The sequence below is a fragment of the Harpia harpyja genome, chromosome 12, assembly GCF_026419915.1.
Source record: "Harpia harpyja isolate bHarHar1 chromosome 12, bHarHar1 primary haplotype, whole genome shotgun sequence".
Taxonomy (NCBI): domain Eukaryota; kingdom Metazoa; phylum Chordata; class Aves; order Accipitriformes; family Accipitridae; genus Harpia; species Harpia harpyja.
The window spans coordinates 40570549-40588054 of NC_068951.1; the positions used below are offsets into that span (position 1 = coordinate 40570549).

A 17506-nucleotide genomic window follows, 5' to 3' on the forward strand; every position below is an offset into this window, starting at 1 on the left:
TTGGGAATGCTGAAAAAGATCACAAAGTGGAAGATATATGGAATAATCACATAAAGATAGTAAGATGTAATTTTCTGAAGTTACAATCTCATTATTAATAGTTAAATATTGGTTTTATTCATTAAGTGTTAAAAAGATGAGAAAACTTGAATTTCAGCCTAAAAATTCTGTTTCTCTAGCAGCTTCTGCTTTGCCCATGCGATAATTGTCTATTCATCTTAATACAACTATCACGGAGATGTATTTGAAATCCATATTGATTAATTCATGCACACTGTGACTTGATATCTAATGCTTTCTTTTGTCGGCTTTCTGGAATTGGAAGAAAATGTCTGATCTTACTTCTCTGCTGGACTGATTTTTACATGAATTTTCTAAACAGCAAGATCTTCACTTGTATTTACTTGCAGGACTAATATTTTAGCCTGTAACTCTGGCACGCCAGCAGAGATGATTAATTTCTATTGCTTTTTGGGACAAAAAAGGATTCCAGTGAAGCTCTTTTACAGTGAAGCTCCCCCCCCCCTTTTCCTTCTTTTGTTCTTAATGCAACAGCTGTTTTGTGCTTGCTTGTTTATTTGTTGAGTTTTTTTAGACATGACTTGAACCTTTTTTTTCTTTATTTGTGGTATTGTCAGCAATTTCCTGATAGATACTCTGTCTTGTCTTTTCTCAGTAATGATCCAATAACTAGACTACAAAATTTACACTACAAAGACATCTTTGTTTATAGCCAAATATCTAACACATGCTAATTGCTTCATCTAAATTCTGGTGGAGCCATGACCAAGGTTGTAATTTTAACACAGATGTAGCTAGCAGCCCCCCCTTCTATTGTAGCAGCTACACCCTTATGTAGCCTGAAGGAGACTGGGGAAAACCCACTTGCCAATAGGAAAGCCAAGGATATTTCTATTTAAATTGCTAATTATAGAAAGGAGGGTCTGCTGGGAGGTCAAAAATGGTCATTTGAGACCTCTCTGATTGAGATGATCGAGAGCCAAAGTTTTCCGCTTTTTTAGAGCGATATGGAGCAGAGTATTTTAGAGGTGGATATATCTACACTTGCAGTTCTTAAAATGAGAACAAGAAAGCAATTCTTACATAGAATGAAAGAATTTGCACAATCATTGCTTTAGATCAGCTTCCTCAGATGCTTTCCTCTCCCATCCATTGTGCACTGCATTTAGATAGCTTATCCAGAGATACAGATACCGCTCTTTAGCATCTATGTGCCTAAAGGGAGCTAAGCATATCTGTTATTAAATTGTTGGAGGAGAGAAATCTTTTCAAAGTTTACCTCTTGCAAACTTGTACAGAACTAATAAAAGTCACTTCTCTAGACTTTCTGAATTCTGAAGGCCTGCTGCAAACAATTCAAGAATTAATTGCAGAACTGGAAAAGTTGCCAAGATCTTTTATAAAGGAAAGTTTCCCAGCAACTTAAACACAGGAATCAGGCGACTTCTTTTTTTAACATAAAATTTTGACAATGCACAAATCGGTTTTGCTCCATCACCTTTTCTGACCCACCTAGCACCTCTTTCAATGTCAATGACTCCAGTAACATTTGTTTGTTGATCACAGCGCTTTCTGTTCAGCTTGTTAAAAGTTATTTGGCAAGTTAGAAATGATAGCAATATGACATGTGCTTCTACGAGTTGACATCTCTACAAGCCCAGAAAAACAGGATCTGAGCTTTTGATTTCTCTTATTTCAATATGCCATTGCAGTGGTTTAGCTTCGAAAGGATTTTAATACAAGCAGAGCAAACCATCCTTACCACATTTTGCACATAGTCTACTAAATATATAGGAGCTTGAACAAATGAACAGTAGAAGTCTAGCAAAAGTTGGCAAGACTGCAGTCTTGCAAAGCCTAGCAAAATCGAAACTGCAAGCTTTTGCTGGATGGAATTATTTTAATGATTATATTAAAAACCTTCTTCTCTAGAGGAGCATCTCTCCCCTACAGATGTGCTAAATAAGCAGTATTTCCTCATAATAGTAACCAATTCCAGTGAAAGCTCTTTAAAAGAGGATATGTTGGCATTCTGGCTGTAAAACTTGCCTGTGATCTGCATTCCTTTTTGTGACTTATTCTTTCACTTTTTTTATATATGTGAAATAGTTGAACTATTTCTACTAGGGCTATGGGAAATAATTTGGTATTGCTGTTAAAGCTAATAATTATTCATGTGTAAACTGCCCATTTACTGTTTCTCATATCCAATTTTTGAATAAAATATTAATGATGACATAGAAATACCTTGGCAAGTCTTTGAAGAAGCTCTACAAAGCTATTACCGAAATAAATTGCAAATTGAGGTGCACTCACTAACCATGTCTAGTGAATGTCAATATGTAAAGTTCAGTTGAGGATTTCTTAGTTTCAATCTTTCTAGGAAGTTCATGCGTGTTATTGTAAACAAAAATAATCTTAAGACATACTAATGATTCCTGTTTTTTTCTCATTCCAGAATGGAGAACTCTTGAAGTTGTGAAATTTGAAGGAAAAGGTTATTAGCTGCTTCAAGCAGCACAACCGCTCAGTTCAGTTTAGGTAGGTGCTGCCCTAAAACAGCTAAGAAAGACCTATATGAGACCCATATTAACGGCAAGTCGTGGGAAGGCAGCAACAGTCCTACAAACGGCTGTATGAAAAGCAGCATTGAGAGACTTGGGATATCAGGTAAGAAAAGTAGTGCTGTGAGTCTAAGGAAGAGAAGAATGGATGCAAGGTGAGTTTAGGCTCACATCTGTATAACCTTGGGCATTTAAAAATGTGTTATCATGCATCAGTAACTGGGGAGGAGAAGGAGAAAACCAAATTCAGCCTATCCTTCCGTAAGAGCCAACTGCCAATTCCCCATCTACCCAGAAAAAAAATCCTGTCTATCTGTTTGAATACAGTATTGACAAGGTAATCTTCAGGCTTGATGGCTACATCTCATGATGCATACACCTGGAAAAAGCCAACGTTGGTACCAAACATAATAGCAAACCCCTGTCAACAACGGATATCACTGCGCTTATCTTGCCATCCTGCTCTTCATGCCAATTCTCTACTGAAAAGCCTTCAAGAAAAGGCCTTTCATATCCAAGCTCCTCAGAGTTTTGGGCATAAGAGACCATTTTCACTTCTGATGGTGAAGCTTTTGAGCAAAAGGGAAAGATGATCCAGGGGAGAGGTGGAAATTTCAGGGGGCTAAAATGTGGAATGTCTTCAAGGCAATGCTTGCCACCTGGCCTCACTCTGTGATCAGCGAGTGACTTTTGCTTCTTCACTATAATGTCTGCATACGAGCAAGAAGTTATGTTTTCTCCTTCCTACAGTTTGCAAAAAAGTGCCATTTCTATTTTTAATACTTGAATATGCCTGAATGCTTTAACACTCTTTTATATGAAAAGTGAAGACTGTCTAAACGCCCTGACAAACAAATGATTACACAAAGGAAAACGGTTGTGTTGTCTTTGGCTATGAAACAGCAACTAAATGGTTAAATCTTTATAATTTCTTAAGCCATTTTAGTACATCTATAACTTAATTTGCCTTGTACAGACACTAGCAAAGGCTGCTGTTTTCCTTCTTCTGAACTTTTATTTTCTTTTATTTTCTTAGGGCTTTGCCATGAAAGCTGCTTTAATCTTTGTAGATAAATCTTCAGGTTTTCGATTTTTTTTTTCTCTTAACACTTCAGCTGTCTTAAGTCTTTCCATTTCATCATGTTTAAATATTTTAGACAATTTGAAGCCCTATTTATAAATGGATATGATTAAGATTAGGCTCTAATAAGTGCTAATCTTTCCCTCCAACCAGGGAGATAAAGCCTGTCTTAAACCTGAATAGCTTAAGACAAGTTCATTTTTTTATCCTTACAAAGTGAACAAATAAAACACTATCCAGCTGCTGTATTCACTGGAAGCACTGACGATAATCCCTTCCATTTATTACTTCAAAGTGCTTTTCTTTGTACATATCAGCCTGCTTTACTTTCAGATGTGTAGGCTGTAGATTATAGAGCTGCCTGAAACTTGGTAATGAAACCTGAAACTCACCTGGTCTCACAAAAAACTTGAAGCTTGGCTCCATTTTTTGATACTTTTGATTGAATTTTGGGTGAAGCAGGGCCAATAAAGGCACTAGTGTTATTTCTTCAAGGCATTTGTAAGCACAAATTGATTACCTAGTCTTCACACCACTCCTCAAGGTGAACGATATCTCTTTTTGTCAGGTAAACTCCGATGCTTCGATGTGCGTTCCTCTGTGCAGTTTTGAGTTCATTTCTGCATGTGCTTAGCCGAGCCCAAGGTTGAGCCCAAGGTTTTTAATCAAACAAGGAGCTCTGGCTGAGCAAGGAAATCCCTGTTTATGAAGAATGCTAAAAAAACGATGGAACATGACAATGTAGCCCTGGAGTTCTGGGAAGTGTGAAGGACAGTTTTGACAGTAAACCAAACATGTAATAGAGACTTTGATCTTAGGGTTTTTTACTGAATGACAGACTGAAAAGCTGGAGTATTTTATGACACGGAGCATGAGCTTCAGGTCACTGACCACAAGGGTCAAGTAAGCTCCTCAGATAACTGGCGTGTTTCCACCGCCGTCTTCCTTGAACGTGCACCCTGCTTGGCTTTGTCTTCCCAGCAGACTTAACCAGCCCTCTCCTATCAAGCAAAGGGGATTACCCTGTCCAGGGGTTGGCCTGCATTTAAATAGCTTTAATACTCCAGACCATCTTAAATGGGATCTGATGTGACTAAAAGTATAACGTGCTTCATAGCTGATGGATTGGTAGCTTTCATTCTGTATATGTATCTGCAGCCAAAAGTGGTGGAGGAAGAGGGAAAACAAGGTTCTTTGCTGTATGACAAAATGGAGCAAATAATTGACAACTAATAACTAACGCAGTCTCCTCTTGAAGCCTAAAAATACCCTGCTTTTATTGAAAGTGTATTAGTAGTGCATGGTCAGGTAAGTAAAATGATGTTATTTCCATTTCTTGCCTGGTCATAAGAACAAGCTGTTCCAGAGCAAATTTGAAGTTCATTTCCTGCAAATGCTGGTTTATGAGATTTTAAAACTGGCTTTTGGTAAATGTGCATGAAAGTGGAATCTGAACTGCATGAATGTTTGTGGAAAGTGAACAACGGGAGCTTGAGAAAAAACCGAATTATCTTTTCTGTTCCTTCTTCGTTTTCAGTACTAAAGGAACTCATAGCTCTCCAGCCTCAGAAAGCTTGAAATCTCGGGTCCGGGACCTCACCTTCACAGGAGGCCATGTCTCCCTGTCTGTATCAGTCTCTGCTGTAGGCACGCTGGTGCTACAGCCCACCACAGACGCAGGAAGGATGGGGATGCTGACTTTTCTGAAGAGAAGCCTTCTCTCCTCCTTTGGCAGCTTACCGCTACAGCCCACCTCTCCGGACTGGCATGCAGCTCATGTCCTCGGTGAATGGCAGGAGGCTGGATGGAAGTAAAATTGGCCAAATCGAGCCCGAGGGCCACAAACTGTATCATAGTCATCTATCTCAAGGGCTCAGCCTTACGGTGTGGAAATGTGGTCAGGGAACACGGTGCAGGGAGTTGATGAGGAATGCCCAAATACCTGGTCTTCATCTATCTGTAAACTGCCCAGTACTGAACTCAACAGACCTTCTAACTTTCCCATGCATCTTTTATCTCCGCATCTTTCATCTCGGCAACGAGTGGGCTAAGTCCTATGTACCTTACCTAAAGTTAAAGAGGAAATCCATTTAAAAACCTCTTAAGAGTTTCAGAGTTCATCAGTCCAGATGCAGTAAAAGCTGCTTCCAATTATTCCACAATAGGAATAAGCAGCCTTTTATTTTGTTTGAAACTCAAGCTTGAAACAAATTTAAGGGTTGCAAATCAAAGTAGGAATGTGGGTTGGTACAAAACCCTGAAAGTCAGTCTTGGTAAGGTTCTTGCCTCTGTGCTCAGGTGTTCTTTCTAACTGTAGCTTTAAATACAGAGTTTCAAAAACAGTTTAAAAATATTTTAATATGGACTGAATAAACAAACCCCACAAATTTAACAGATCTGGTTTCCCTTGTTGTCAAGAGCAGTATGAGAACAAAGGTAGGTAATGGCAACAGGAATAGCCTTAAGAAACACAGAAGGTTTATAACTTATAGCACGACTCCACCAGATGGATTTTAGTTGAATTTCAGTTGTTTTTTTTTCCTTAGTTCAATTTCAGTTGTTTTTTTTCCTTATAAACTTTACATTTACTTTCAAGAAAAGTGACGCTGGGAGAAATTAGGCATGCACTCCTTTATTTTGTGTCATCTACATTTGTGAAAGTTGATTGCCAAAATATGAAATGGTGTTTGATTATGAAAATCAGACCTAAGTAAATGAAACAAAAAATAGAACTGAACACCAGAGAAGACATATAAAATGGCTGAAACTTAAATAATCTCATTATAACTATGGTGACGTATAGAACGCCAGCATCAAATTCTGCATTACTTCATCTCACATGTATGTAAATCTAGTGGTCCAAACCTCATACAAAACAGGCTCTTGATACTCTTCCAGCTAAAGTACTTGATCCAAAGCTCACAAAGTCAGTATGAATCATTTGAGTTTTGGAAGCTGAATGCCAATTTTTCTGCCGAAAATTATCTTACATATAAACTAAAAGGAAAGTCTTGCTTTTTTCCTAGCAGCAACTTTGTAATTAAAAGTAGTCTTCAGTATTGTAACAATGATTGGGACATAATTTATCTAGAATAATGTATTACTTTTACATTCTTTAAAGATAACAGGTAAGTATCCCATGTACAATGCCTTTCAGTATGGCATTATTATAGAATATGTGATATGAAGAACTGTATTTACATGGCTACTAACAACATGGTTTTCCTACAGGAAAGAACATGTTTAAATGCTACAAAACAGCGGTCCAGATAAGGTCCAGAATACACATGGGCTGTCGCTAATGGCACAGTTACACTGTGCACACTGCTCTGCTCTGTCACAACAAAGACAGGACAGAAAGATGCAGACACCGGGGTTTAGGATGGTATAGCCTCCTCTGTATTCAGCTACCGGTCATTTTTAAAGGTGAGGTTTATGTAACCATCTTCTAAAAGTAAATTTTTTCCTGATGCCGATGTCACTTTTTATTCTGAAGTACTCTTTTACTGCTAGGTAAGAGAGCCTAAGCTGGCTCCAGTTTGCATGGTCTTTGGAATTATTTTGTTAACACAGATAATAACTTACTTCTGTATTTTCACCAAAACATTTTTGGTCAAACAGAAAACAACTCCAAATTTGTTTCAAAGAAGAGAGCATTAGGACATGTTTTGAAATTGATAGACATTATGCAAACTACGGTTCCTTCTCAAGATCAAAAAATCCATATGTGCTTCCACAGGCTCTCAACACAAAAATTGCCTGTCAGGGTAAAATCTTGAAAACTGTACTGTAACCAGGATGATGAAGGAAAATTACTGCCAGACAGATTATATAGTCAAGAAAGCCAGTGTAAGTTATTTTGTGCCTCCTAGCTTGAATACATATGGGACAAATGCAAATTTTCCAAATGAAATACAGCTTAGAGTGCATAAATTTCAAACAGATAATAGTTTGCACTTATTAATGCTTGGCTTGGATGTTAAACAGAGTGCTTTTTCCTGAAATGCCAGCTTTTCTGTAAAGACTGTTTTTTCCCCTAAAGGAGCATCAATTATAAATAATGGTCTAGCCACCAAAACTGGAAGGGCTAGACTCGAAGCAAATAAACTGAAAAAATATGATTGATTAAAAAATTATCTTGCCATGCACTCTAGGTATCCTTTGAGGGAATGGCATGGGAATTATTGCTTATTGGCAGATACATAAATACCTGGTCTGGAATAGCCAAGAAGTGATGCACAGATCTACAACAGCACTTATCTACAGGATGGGCATAGATAGGGCTTTTCTGAAAAATTAAATGTCACAAGGAAGCCCTATAGCTCTCTGGGTCCTGAGCACTAACTAAAGGTTAGCATTAGCGGTGGATAATGGGATAACTTGTATGAAAAGCTATTCCAAGCCTCCTTGCACTCAGCTAGGTTGATTTAGATTTAACTGCTTAAAGCATGGCACTGAATCAGCAGGAAGAGTATATTGGTTCCTCCAGAGATGAAGTTCTGAATAAATAGTAAGTTAAAATGAAAACACAGAAGAGCCCAGACACAAAGCTAAACAGAGGCGTGTTTTGCAGTGGCTTTGGGAATAAAGGTTGAAACGTGATGGGAAGACTTGCAGCAGAAGCAGTATGGGTGCTGGGGAGAGGACGCGGCTTCCTTTTGCAGCACAGCCATGTACCAATTGGGTTTATCTACCGAAAGGTGGATCCAAGCCAGCTCTAATTCAGCGGCTATGGGAGGACAGTCAGTACAATTTGAGGCGATTCCCCCATTGCCATGCTTTCCAGGGCATCCCCTCCCACGCAGTTCATACAGGCGTTACCCCGTGCAGTAGCGTGAAAACACCAGCCACGTATTTTTGTTTTCGCTGTAGAAAAGCCTTTGCGCTTATCGTGGGGGAAAACAACCGTGAGGAAAGTACATCCTGAAAACTTAGAAGTCAGGGGACAGAAGCGCTGTGAAGGCGTCACGGTCTCTCAGGATTTTCGGAGGGCCTCGCTCTCGCCTTGCGGGCCCCACGGCTGTCGATGGTGTGCGTGGCGGCGGCAGCACCGCGTCTACTTGACGCAAAGGGGCTTTGAGGGTCAGCTTTAAAGCCAGCGAGGGAAAAATTCAGCCAGAGGGAGCCGGGGGCCTGGCTTCGCTCCTCTTCAGCGACGGCTGGAGCGCGGAGCTCTTGGGCCACGCATGGAAACTTCTGGCGGGAACGGGGCCTGCAGGGCAGCCCTTGGACAACCGAGAGACGTAGCTCACAGGAGCCGGTGCTGGCCTGGGGGTTTGAATTTAGCTCAATACGAACGTGGCCTCACAGGCACCTCCACAGGAGCCGGGGCCCGACTGACCGCCCCTGCTGAGCACAACCCCCCCCCCCGCCGCACGGAGTAGTCTCTCCCCACATCCCGCCCACCCCCACAGCCTCAAATGGACTCTCCTTCTCCTCACGCGGGCCGCGCGGCCGCCGCTGCCATGGCAACGGCGCACCGCGGGGCGGGAAGCGGCGGCGGCGGCGGCAGCGCTGAGGGGAAGCGGGGCCGGGAGCGTACCGGACCGGGAGCGGTACAGCACCGGTTCGCCCGCGGAGGGGTGAGCCGCAGGGAGAGCCCCAGGCGGCGGCCAGGGGGGACGTTAGGTGCGGTGGGACGCGGGGGCGGAAGCCCGAGCCTGTTGGCGGGGAGGGGGCGGCCCCGCCGTGGGGAGTTCTCCTCAGGGGCGAAGGTTCCCGCCCGAAGCAAGCGCGTCCCTCCCCGGCAGTTGCCGGTGCCGAAGGGCTGAGAGAATATTTGGGGGCAGGTGCAGGCGGCCCCTGATTCTGCCTGGGAGTGCCCCCCGCCGCCTACCCTCACAGTTTGAATTTGTATTCCTTCTCTACACTTTTCTCTTAAATGTAAATCTTCCTGCCCTCCCTCACGGCTTTCTGGTTTTGGGTTACAGTTCTAGGCAGTTTCCTTCTTCCCTGTCCTTCCTACCTTTCGTCAGTCGTCTTGAAAAACAGAGCCATCGGTAACGAAACAAACAAGAAAAGCCCGCTGCTTTGACAGCAGGGCTTTTTTAATTCCCTTTTTTTGTCTGCCCTTGTGCATTATTCCTGGAGCTGTCGTCTGGACTGACTGAAATCTATAAGCGTTGCTTAGCAGAGACTAGAGTTTGATAGAAGCATTAAAGGCAAGTACTGACTTTGCTCCATTTATTCACCTGTTCTTATCCCCACCTGCTCCTTCACTTGCTCTGCTTGCTTCTGGGCAATGCTTCTGCAGAAGTTCACAGGGTAGTTACTGTAGCTGTATAATGTGGATGCTAAGGCATTTATCTCATAAAAAATACTTGGTAATGTGATTTGATTTTTTTTTTTTTTAGTAGACTGCTTGGAGAGAGCCATTCTGCTAGTGTCTTTTGTGTCTGAAGTTACTTAAAATGTAGTTGACATCGTAGTTTTTGGTTAAACAGTGAAGATGCACAACTGGTAGAAATAGGTGTTGACTTTGCTGAATCAGTGAGACTACATCCTTCCAACGTGTGACAAAATTTCTAAGTGTGGGGAAAATAATTTAGGGAAAGTATTATTTAGCTGTTTTAATTTGGTTTTCGTGATCTTACTTTATACATGTTGTATGGCATTAAACACAGAAATGGATAATTTGTTTAAAAATAGAAAATAAATTTTGAAATGGTTGATGTCACAGATATTGGGGCATGGGGAATATGAGTTTATCCCAAGAGACATTAGCATACCTGACTGCTGGATTTAGACTAGCTGTTTACAAGGCAATCAAAGTTTGTCTGTTTTTTTTTTTTAATGCGACTTTTTTTTTTTTTAATTACTAACTAATGAAATGATAAATGGCATTGTTTGGAAGGACCAGAAGACTCAGAGTGTCAATTGATATAATTAACAGTAAATGGGTGGAGAGCAATGCTAGACCAATTCTTTGTTACACTAAGAATTCTTCTTCAAAGGAAATAGTTTGGTTTGAATTATTGGCAAGTGGATAGGACTCAGCCTAGCATGAAATCCATGCTCATGGTTATGATAATTGGATGTGAGCTATTACATATACGGTAGTATCCCTTTGGATTTTATGGGTTTATTGATGTGAGAAAGCTGTTGGAGTTTAGTCTGTTCTAGTTAAACTCCCGTTGTCTGAAATAAACTGCACCCCTCTTCAGCTGTCTTTAAGTTATAAAGCTATCTTTAAATTGATTAGGAAGAAATTTAAGCTAAGTGGAGATACAGGGTATATGGAATTCATGTTCATTTAGCTATGCAGGCTTTAAAATTAAGTTGACTTAAATTTCATTTAGCAGAAACACCAGTTTTTGTTTTGTTCGGTTGCACTGTATATCCATTAGCAGCACTGAGGGATCAGCTGGAATGATGAAATTTGAGTACTAGTGTGCGTAGAAGAGCAGGCAGAAAGGCTGTGGATAATTAATGCTTGATTTATTTATGTTGATGAGTTGCTTTACTGTTTGCCTCACTGGAAAATTGTCTTCCGTATTAGAAAGAGAAAAGGGATTCATTAAACAAAAAGCACACAGAAAAAGAAAACTCTTGTCTGTATTTAAATTACAAGTCTGTTTCCAAGTACGGAGTTTGTTTCTGAGGAGTTCGGGTTTGCCATATTAGTCCTTGCCTTTGGTGGATGTCCCTGGCAGTCCTGACAGCCCATCTCATGGGTACTGAAGGATGCCTTACAAGCTAAGTGTGCATATTTCCCCAAATAGGGTATGTTTAACTTTGAATGTTACAGTCTCAGTGTTTAACAGCTGTTCTTATAAAAAAATTAGGTTTATGGTCTAATAGCTGTTAAATGAATTCATGTATTTTTTCAGAACAATTCAGGTTTTTGATCTCCTCCTGTCTATCTATATACCCTGTTATAGGTAACTTGATGCTTTTTTTCCCACCCAGTATTACTGTATTCCTGAAACTTTGCAGATGATACTGTCACAACTTTTAAGTTACCTCTTTAAATATTTGCTTTCACTGGAATATGTTAAAAGTTTATAAAAAAAAAAAATCATTTATATGAGTTAACTACTTTCCTTCCTTGAGCTTGGTATGTTGGCTTCTGTCGTTTACCTCCATTTTTACTATTATGTAGAATTTGGGCTACATCAAAACCAGCGTGTTATCCCTGCCTGTCTAGATGCGCTAGTCCTGTTAGCACACGCTCGCCAATAGAAGAACCTTTTTCTATTTAAACTTAATAGAATCTTGTTTTATCTTAGAATGTGATAAAAGAATAATTGTTTCAAAACGATAAGGAAGAATTGAGTGCTTGGTTTTTCTGGCATGGTAAGAACATGTTTTGTGCACTGTCAGCACAGCATTTCTGTCAGCACTGAAATGTCATTGCTTTTAGGTTCTGTGGCACCAGATGTTTTAACTGTTTGTAATGTTCCATTGACAGGCGTTTTGCCTCGTGGACTGACGTATTATTTGGACACATTTTAACTGTATTAATGGTCATTTTCAGGTTTATGTGCAAACAGGCAGCTGAGCTTTTGCTCTTGAGCTCAGTTATACGTTTGATGTACTTAAAGTACTAAGCTTCTCCACATCATTTCAATTAGGTCCTGCTTTCAGCTGGAATCTGATAGCCAACAGTTGAAGAACTGTTTCCAAACATCCTGTCAGCTGTAAGTCTCTGGACTATAAAGGTTTTTTTCCTTTTCCATATGTATCCCAGCAGCACAAGTAAATGTTCAGTTTTGGCACTGTGCTTGAAATCGAGTGTTGGCACGTTTCTTCCAGCAGCCTGCTTAGCCTGTACTAGTTACACTGCAAACATTCTAACGCAGGGAGGGTATGGATGTTAAGCTTCAGTTTGGCCTCTGTGCTGTATGAACTTGTTTGTTGGAATATTGCCTTTAAAATACCACTGGCTTGAAGTTTTGAGAGTAGGGAATAACTCTGTTCTGTGAGTTATTGTATTCTTTTGTATCAATTTGTATATGACAGAAGGCATTTATCTCTCCAAATCAGTTGAGATGGTTTGACTTCATAGCCATTCATACAATTTTCTGCTTCTCTGTGCTGTCTATGGGTCTGGTTCAAGAAAGCTGTGTTTTATTTAATATTAAACTGCTTTCATTGAACTTTAGGGAATTGCCCAAATGAAACAGACAAGTAATCCTTTCCCCTGGTATCATGAATGTAATAAAAAGTTTTTCTTTCAGTTAAATTTAATTTAGAGTTGCTGTAGGATTTTATTGGCACTTCATATAAAGAAGTTCTGTGCTCCATTTGTCTCCTTCTATACACTAACATTTTTGTATTTGTCACAAGTTTTTACTGTTTTAATTTCAATTGAATTCCCATTTCAACAGGTTGCTAACTGTAGATCACTGAAATTCTCTTTTTTAGAAGAGATTATACTGGGTATCATGAACATCAATAATTTTGTAATGCTCCCAGGCTCAAAAACTGGAACCTCGGTGAGATTAAAAGCAAAGTGAGTGCATTTTATCTGATTGTGATAGAGATGTTTTTTTCATCATTTTTAATAAGTTTCAATGCAACATTAAGTAGAAGAGCTTATTTGTGTAAGAGCAAGAAGAATCATGATGTGTTTCTTTTCTAGTATTTTCCCTACACTTTTATCCTTAAGCCTTTCTTTTCTTAGGCTTTAATCTACTTTCTGAGTAAGGTACAGGTCTTATAACTCTGTATATCTAACATATATACTTTGTAAACAAACAATACTAAAGAATTCACTGGGATAGTTTGTTTTAATGCAGACACAATTGTATCAGTTTTATGTTGGCCACTGTAAAGCTTATATTGGAGTAGCCATACCACTGTCAGCATATCCCTCTGTAATGAGGTATTCTTGGGTCCAAGGAGTTTGCACCTGCCCTGCCCTAAATTTTCCAGAACTGTTTTCAGTCTTGCTGGGAGATAGAAGGGTGACATGCCTTAAATGATGAATTTTTCAACTTTTTTTTTCTTGCTGCTTTAAACTTATTCAGATACCTTACTGTCTTTCATGTAATTTCGAATGAATATTTTACTCCTTTAACTCTTCCAGAACTGTCAGAGAATTGCAGTTGGAGAAAGTGCAGTTAGAAACAGAAACCAAAGAGATGGAGAAGAAATTAAGGCAACTACAGTCAAACATGAGCAGAGAAAAAGAAGAGAGAAAGTAGGTTAAACTTCTGTTTCAAAAAAAGGAATCCAATGAGATGTTCCCTCCACACGTCCCCCTGCCCTAGATGGGATCTCTTGCAGAGTTTGGAATTCACAATAGTGTTTACTCTCTTCAATCTTTCCTTGCTACCCTATGACTTTCTTCTTCTTAAACTCCTGTGTGGCAGGAATTATTTATTTATTTATTTATTTAGGAGTAAATGAACAAATCCTTCCTGACAGGGATATTCCTTCAGTGACCGAGATCCCTTTTCCTCATTTATTCCCTCTTCTCTCTTTTTGCCCTGTCTGACTGGATTTGTCACTTTAGTTTTAAAGCAGGAGACAGAAAGTAGTTTCTCCTGCACTATTTCAGTCTTATTTCTGAAGTTTCTAAAGAGGATGCTGTTCTTAGTATTGCTTTGATCCTGTTTTGCATGCATCTGTGTAGCTTCTCAGAAAAACATTTTCTGTATGATGGAAAACACGGCTTGGAAAGTAAGCATAATGTAATGAAGCAAGTGCTAGGGTGGCAGTTTAAATCTCTCAGCTCTGTTACTGACTCACTCTGTTAGCAAATCTCTGCAACATCTGTTTCCCTTTCTTTGTATTTCTGCCTGACATACTTTGTCACTGGAGATACAAGTGCCTTAGATACCTCGGTGCCTTAGTGTTGGTAATGCTAAGAGCCTGCTGTTTGCAGCTCTGTAAACTTCTGCTTGAGCTTTTGAGGCAATGTTTTCCACATAATGCATGGCACTTTTCCACCGTATTGTTCTCATGCAGTTGTTCTTGTATTGTTCTCATGGCCTTGTACCTGCAAACCCTGATAGTGGTGTTGTGGTGAATTCAAATGACAGAAATCATTGGCACTTGCACCACTGGTGGGAAGATCATGCCTCTTCCCTCCTACATGTTTTTCTTACCCCTTGTTTTGTATACTTTAGTTTGTTTTGCTCTATGCTTGGTTTTCTGTAAAATGAAATAGATCAGTCATTTGAATACTTGCTAAATATTATGCAATAGTGTTATAAATATATGCAGTGTGCTAAAGCTGAAAATCACAGTTTAATCTCCCTTAGTCTTAAATTCTTCCCCACTGTTTTCCATGTTCATCACATAGTCAATATCTAAACTGATATTCGCTGAAATCTTAATTGTAGGTATGTGTTCCTGGCTTATTAAAAGATGCTGCATTTTAGCTGTGCTGGACAAATGCCCTAGAGTAAATTGGGACAATGAGGACTTATCTAAAGCGTACTTCTGTTACATTTTTATTCTTCTAAAACCAACCTTAGAGAATTGATGGGATTTTCTTGCATTTAAAAACTTAGACCAATTTGATGGTCTAAAAACAAGTACTTTCTTATACATTTGATGTATTTACTACTATTAAAGTAGACATGAAGCAGGTTTCAATGGAGGGGAGGTATCTGGGTTTTGGGGAATTGATAATCCTGTAGACAAGTATTTTATTTTTGTGATGCTCTGTTCTTATTTAAAAACCTGAAGGAAAACTTTTATGCTTCTTTTGCTTACAGAAGACATAATTTCTAAGTTCTTTCTTGCTCTTGGTTCATAGGAAATCAAGTGCTTATCATTGGAAATCTGGACAGGCAGGACGAATGACCATCCAAGCCCCAGTTTTGTCACAAAGCAAAGAAAACAATAATAAGGTAGTAAACTATCAGTATATTTGCACGTAAAGATATTTAAAACAAAACTAGATTTAGAACTAGATTTATGCTACAGACATGGGCATTTTAAATACTGTAAAAATAAAAGGTTAAGCACCTTCTGAGTAAAATTTCTGATTTTTTTATTTTTCCATGCCAAGCTTATGGTTCCCTTTGAGCTGGAGGAACATCAAGTTCTGTTTGGCGATCTGTTGTTTTTTTTAATTGCAATAGATAGCAAATTATCATTGCTTCCACAGATTTAATATTGTAAGAGTCTATTTTGTTAGTGATGGAAGTCATCAGGAGCCTGTCCTTCAAATGTCTGATGTCCATTATGAATCTGAAATACAAGGCTTCACGTGAAGTTTTGAGTACAAGTTCTCTATCTTCACAGATAAAAGCGATGAGAAAGGCACACAACATTAAAATATACTACAGTTAAAGTTTTTTTCTTTAACTCAGTCGCTGTGTAATTGCATCTGCATTCACAGTAGAATTCGCATATGACTCTGTAGTTTGTTTCCCCCCCCCTTCTGCATGTCCTGTAATCTTTATTATGATGCTTCTGGATTTCTTTCAGTAAGTACAGAAGGAGACTGAGAACCCAAGTTGCCACTTGGCCCACAGTAGCTGGAAATGTCTTACATTCATCCCCTGAGGACTGATGGTAGTTGGTCAAGTGTGGGTTAAACAGACCTTTGAAGTATTCTCTTGAACAAGGACTGGACTCAGTCTGTTCTCTTGGACTGAGGCTGAATGCTTCTGAGTGTTTTAAAATGTGGATTAGGTTTATCAATTGACTCTTGTTCTATGTTGTCCTTGCTCAGACCTAAAAGGAGGGATGTAGAACTTTCCTGCTAAATCACTGAAATTTTTTTTTTTCTTTTTAATATGTACTCAATGGGGTATTTTCCCCTTATTTCCTTTTGGAAATGGCTAGGGCAGTTTTGCTCAAACTCTCAAAAAATACTAAGGATAAGGCAGACGTATGGGAATGTTAAAAAGTGGTCAAATGTGTAAGTAGCTGAAGACTGGACCTTGTAGGGAGTGTTATCACTTCCAACTGTAATAACCTAGTCTTAATACTTAATTCTCTGGTGAAATAAATTCATCATTTTAATAGCTTAGGCTCTTGTCCTTGAGGCTTTATACATCATAGAAACAAGCATTAGGTGTATCCGTCATCAAATAACGTTCACGAGTGCTGTTAAAATACCAATTGTGATAACAGAGCTTATGTTCTTTACTTGTTCCATGAATTAGTACGAAAAATCTGTAGGGGATCCCCAAATCCAAACTAATTCAACTTAGAGATACTTCCTCTTTCCTTTAGCAGACATTGATGTGTCTGGAGAGGCACACAAATTGGATTGAGTGGGACATAAAAAGAGTTTTCTCTTTTTTTTTTTTCTTTTTTTTTTTTTTTTTTCTGGAAGCCATGCTATGTATGCTGTGTTGAGATGAAAGCTGTTAATTAAGAGACACGATTTGAAACTGGCTAAAATAAAGCTGATACAAGTCTGAAGAGAAAAACAGACAATGACAACTTCAGACTAAGCCGTCGCAGTTGCTATTTGAAGTCTTTTGAAGCAGCAGCAGTTTGGTGTGAAGGTCTTCTCAGCCAACATGCTCAATTTCAATAAAATTGCCTACTTGCCTGTGAGTAGAAGAGAGGATCAGAATGAAAAGGTTTTCTTTAACCCACCTCTTTCTTTTTCCCTTTCCCTTTCTCTGAGACAAGTAACTCGGAGATGTTACTACTTCAAAGACTTCAGATTTCAGCTGTGATGGCTAAGGAGAAGATGCGTGGGGCAGAATTTTCAAAAGGGCAAAATTAAAATGCCTGCAGATGCATAAGGTGGAGGGGGGGAGGTGAGGATGCAGTGTGGACTCTGTTTGTAGGGAAAAACTGAGGAGCAAAAATGCTGAAAATTATTAGTTACTGGAGTGCTAAATCATGGAAGGGTAATAAGAAGCAGAAGGAAAGCAAACTAACACCTTCCCACTGCAACAAACTATAGGTAGATAAATGT

At 39.3% G+C, this 17506-nt stretch overlaps 1 protein-coding gene across 5 annotated transcripts in view; it reads left to right on the plus strand.

Moving 5' to 3' along the window:
- Positions 1-6995: 6995 nt before the first annotated feature.
- ZBBX (zinc finger B-box domain containing) overlaps positions 6996-17506 on the plus strand; it is a 28424-nt gene continuing 17913 nt past the window's right edge. For 3 of the 5 annotated variants that reach the window (XM_052804584.1, XM_052804588.1, XM_052804589.1), the window contains exons 1-5: positions 9117-9827; positions 12240-12305; positions 13033-13120; positions 13697-13810; positions 15377-15470. In XM_052804584.1, the coding sequence (XP_052660544.1) occupies positions 13053-13120; positions 13697-13810; positions 15377-15470 (276 nt within the window). In that variant the 5' untranslated portion in view covers positions 9117-9827; positions 12240-12305; positions 13033-13052. Of the gene's footprint in view, positions 7093-9116; positions 9828-12239; positions 12306-12995; positions 13121-13696; positions 13811-15376; positions 15471-17506 lie in introns of those variants that run through there. The other 2 variants (XM_052804587.1, XM_052804585.1) reach the window with 2 other exon arrangements.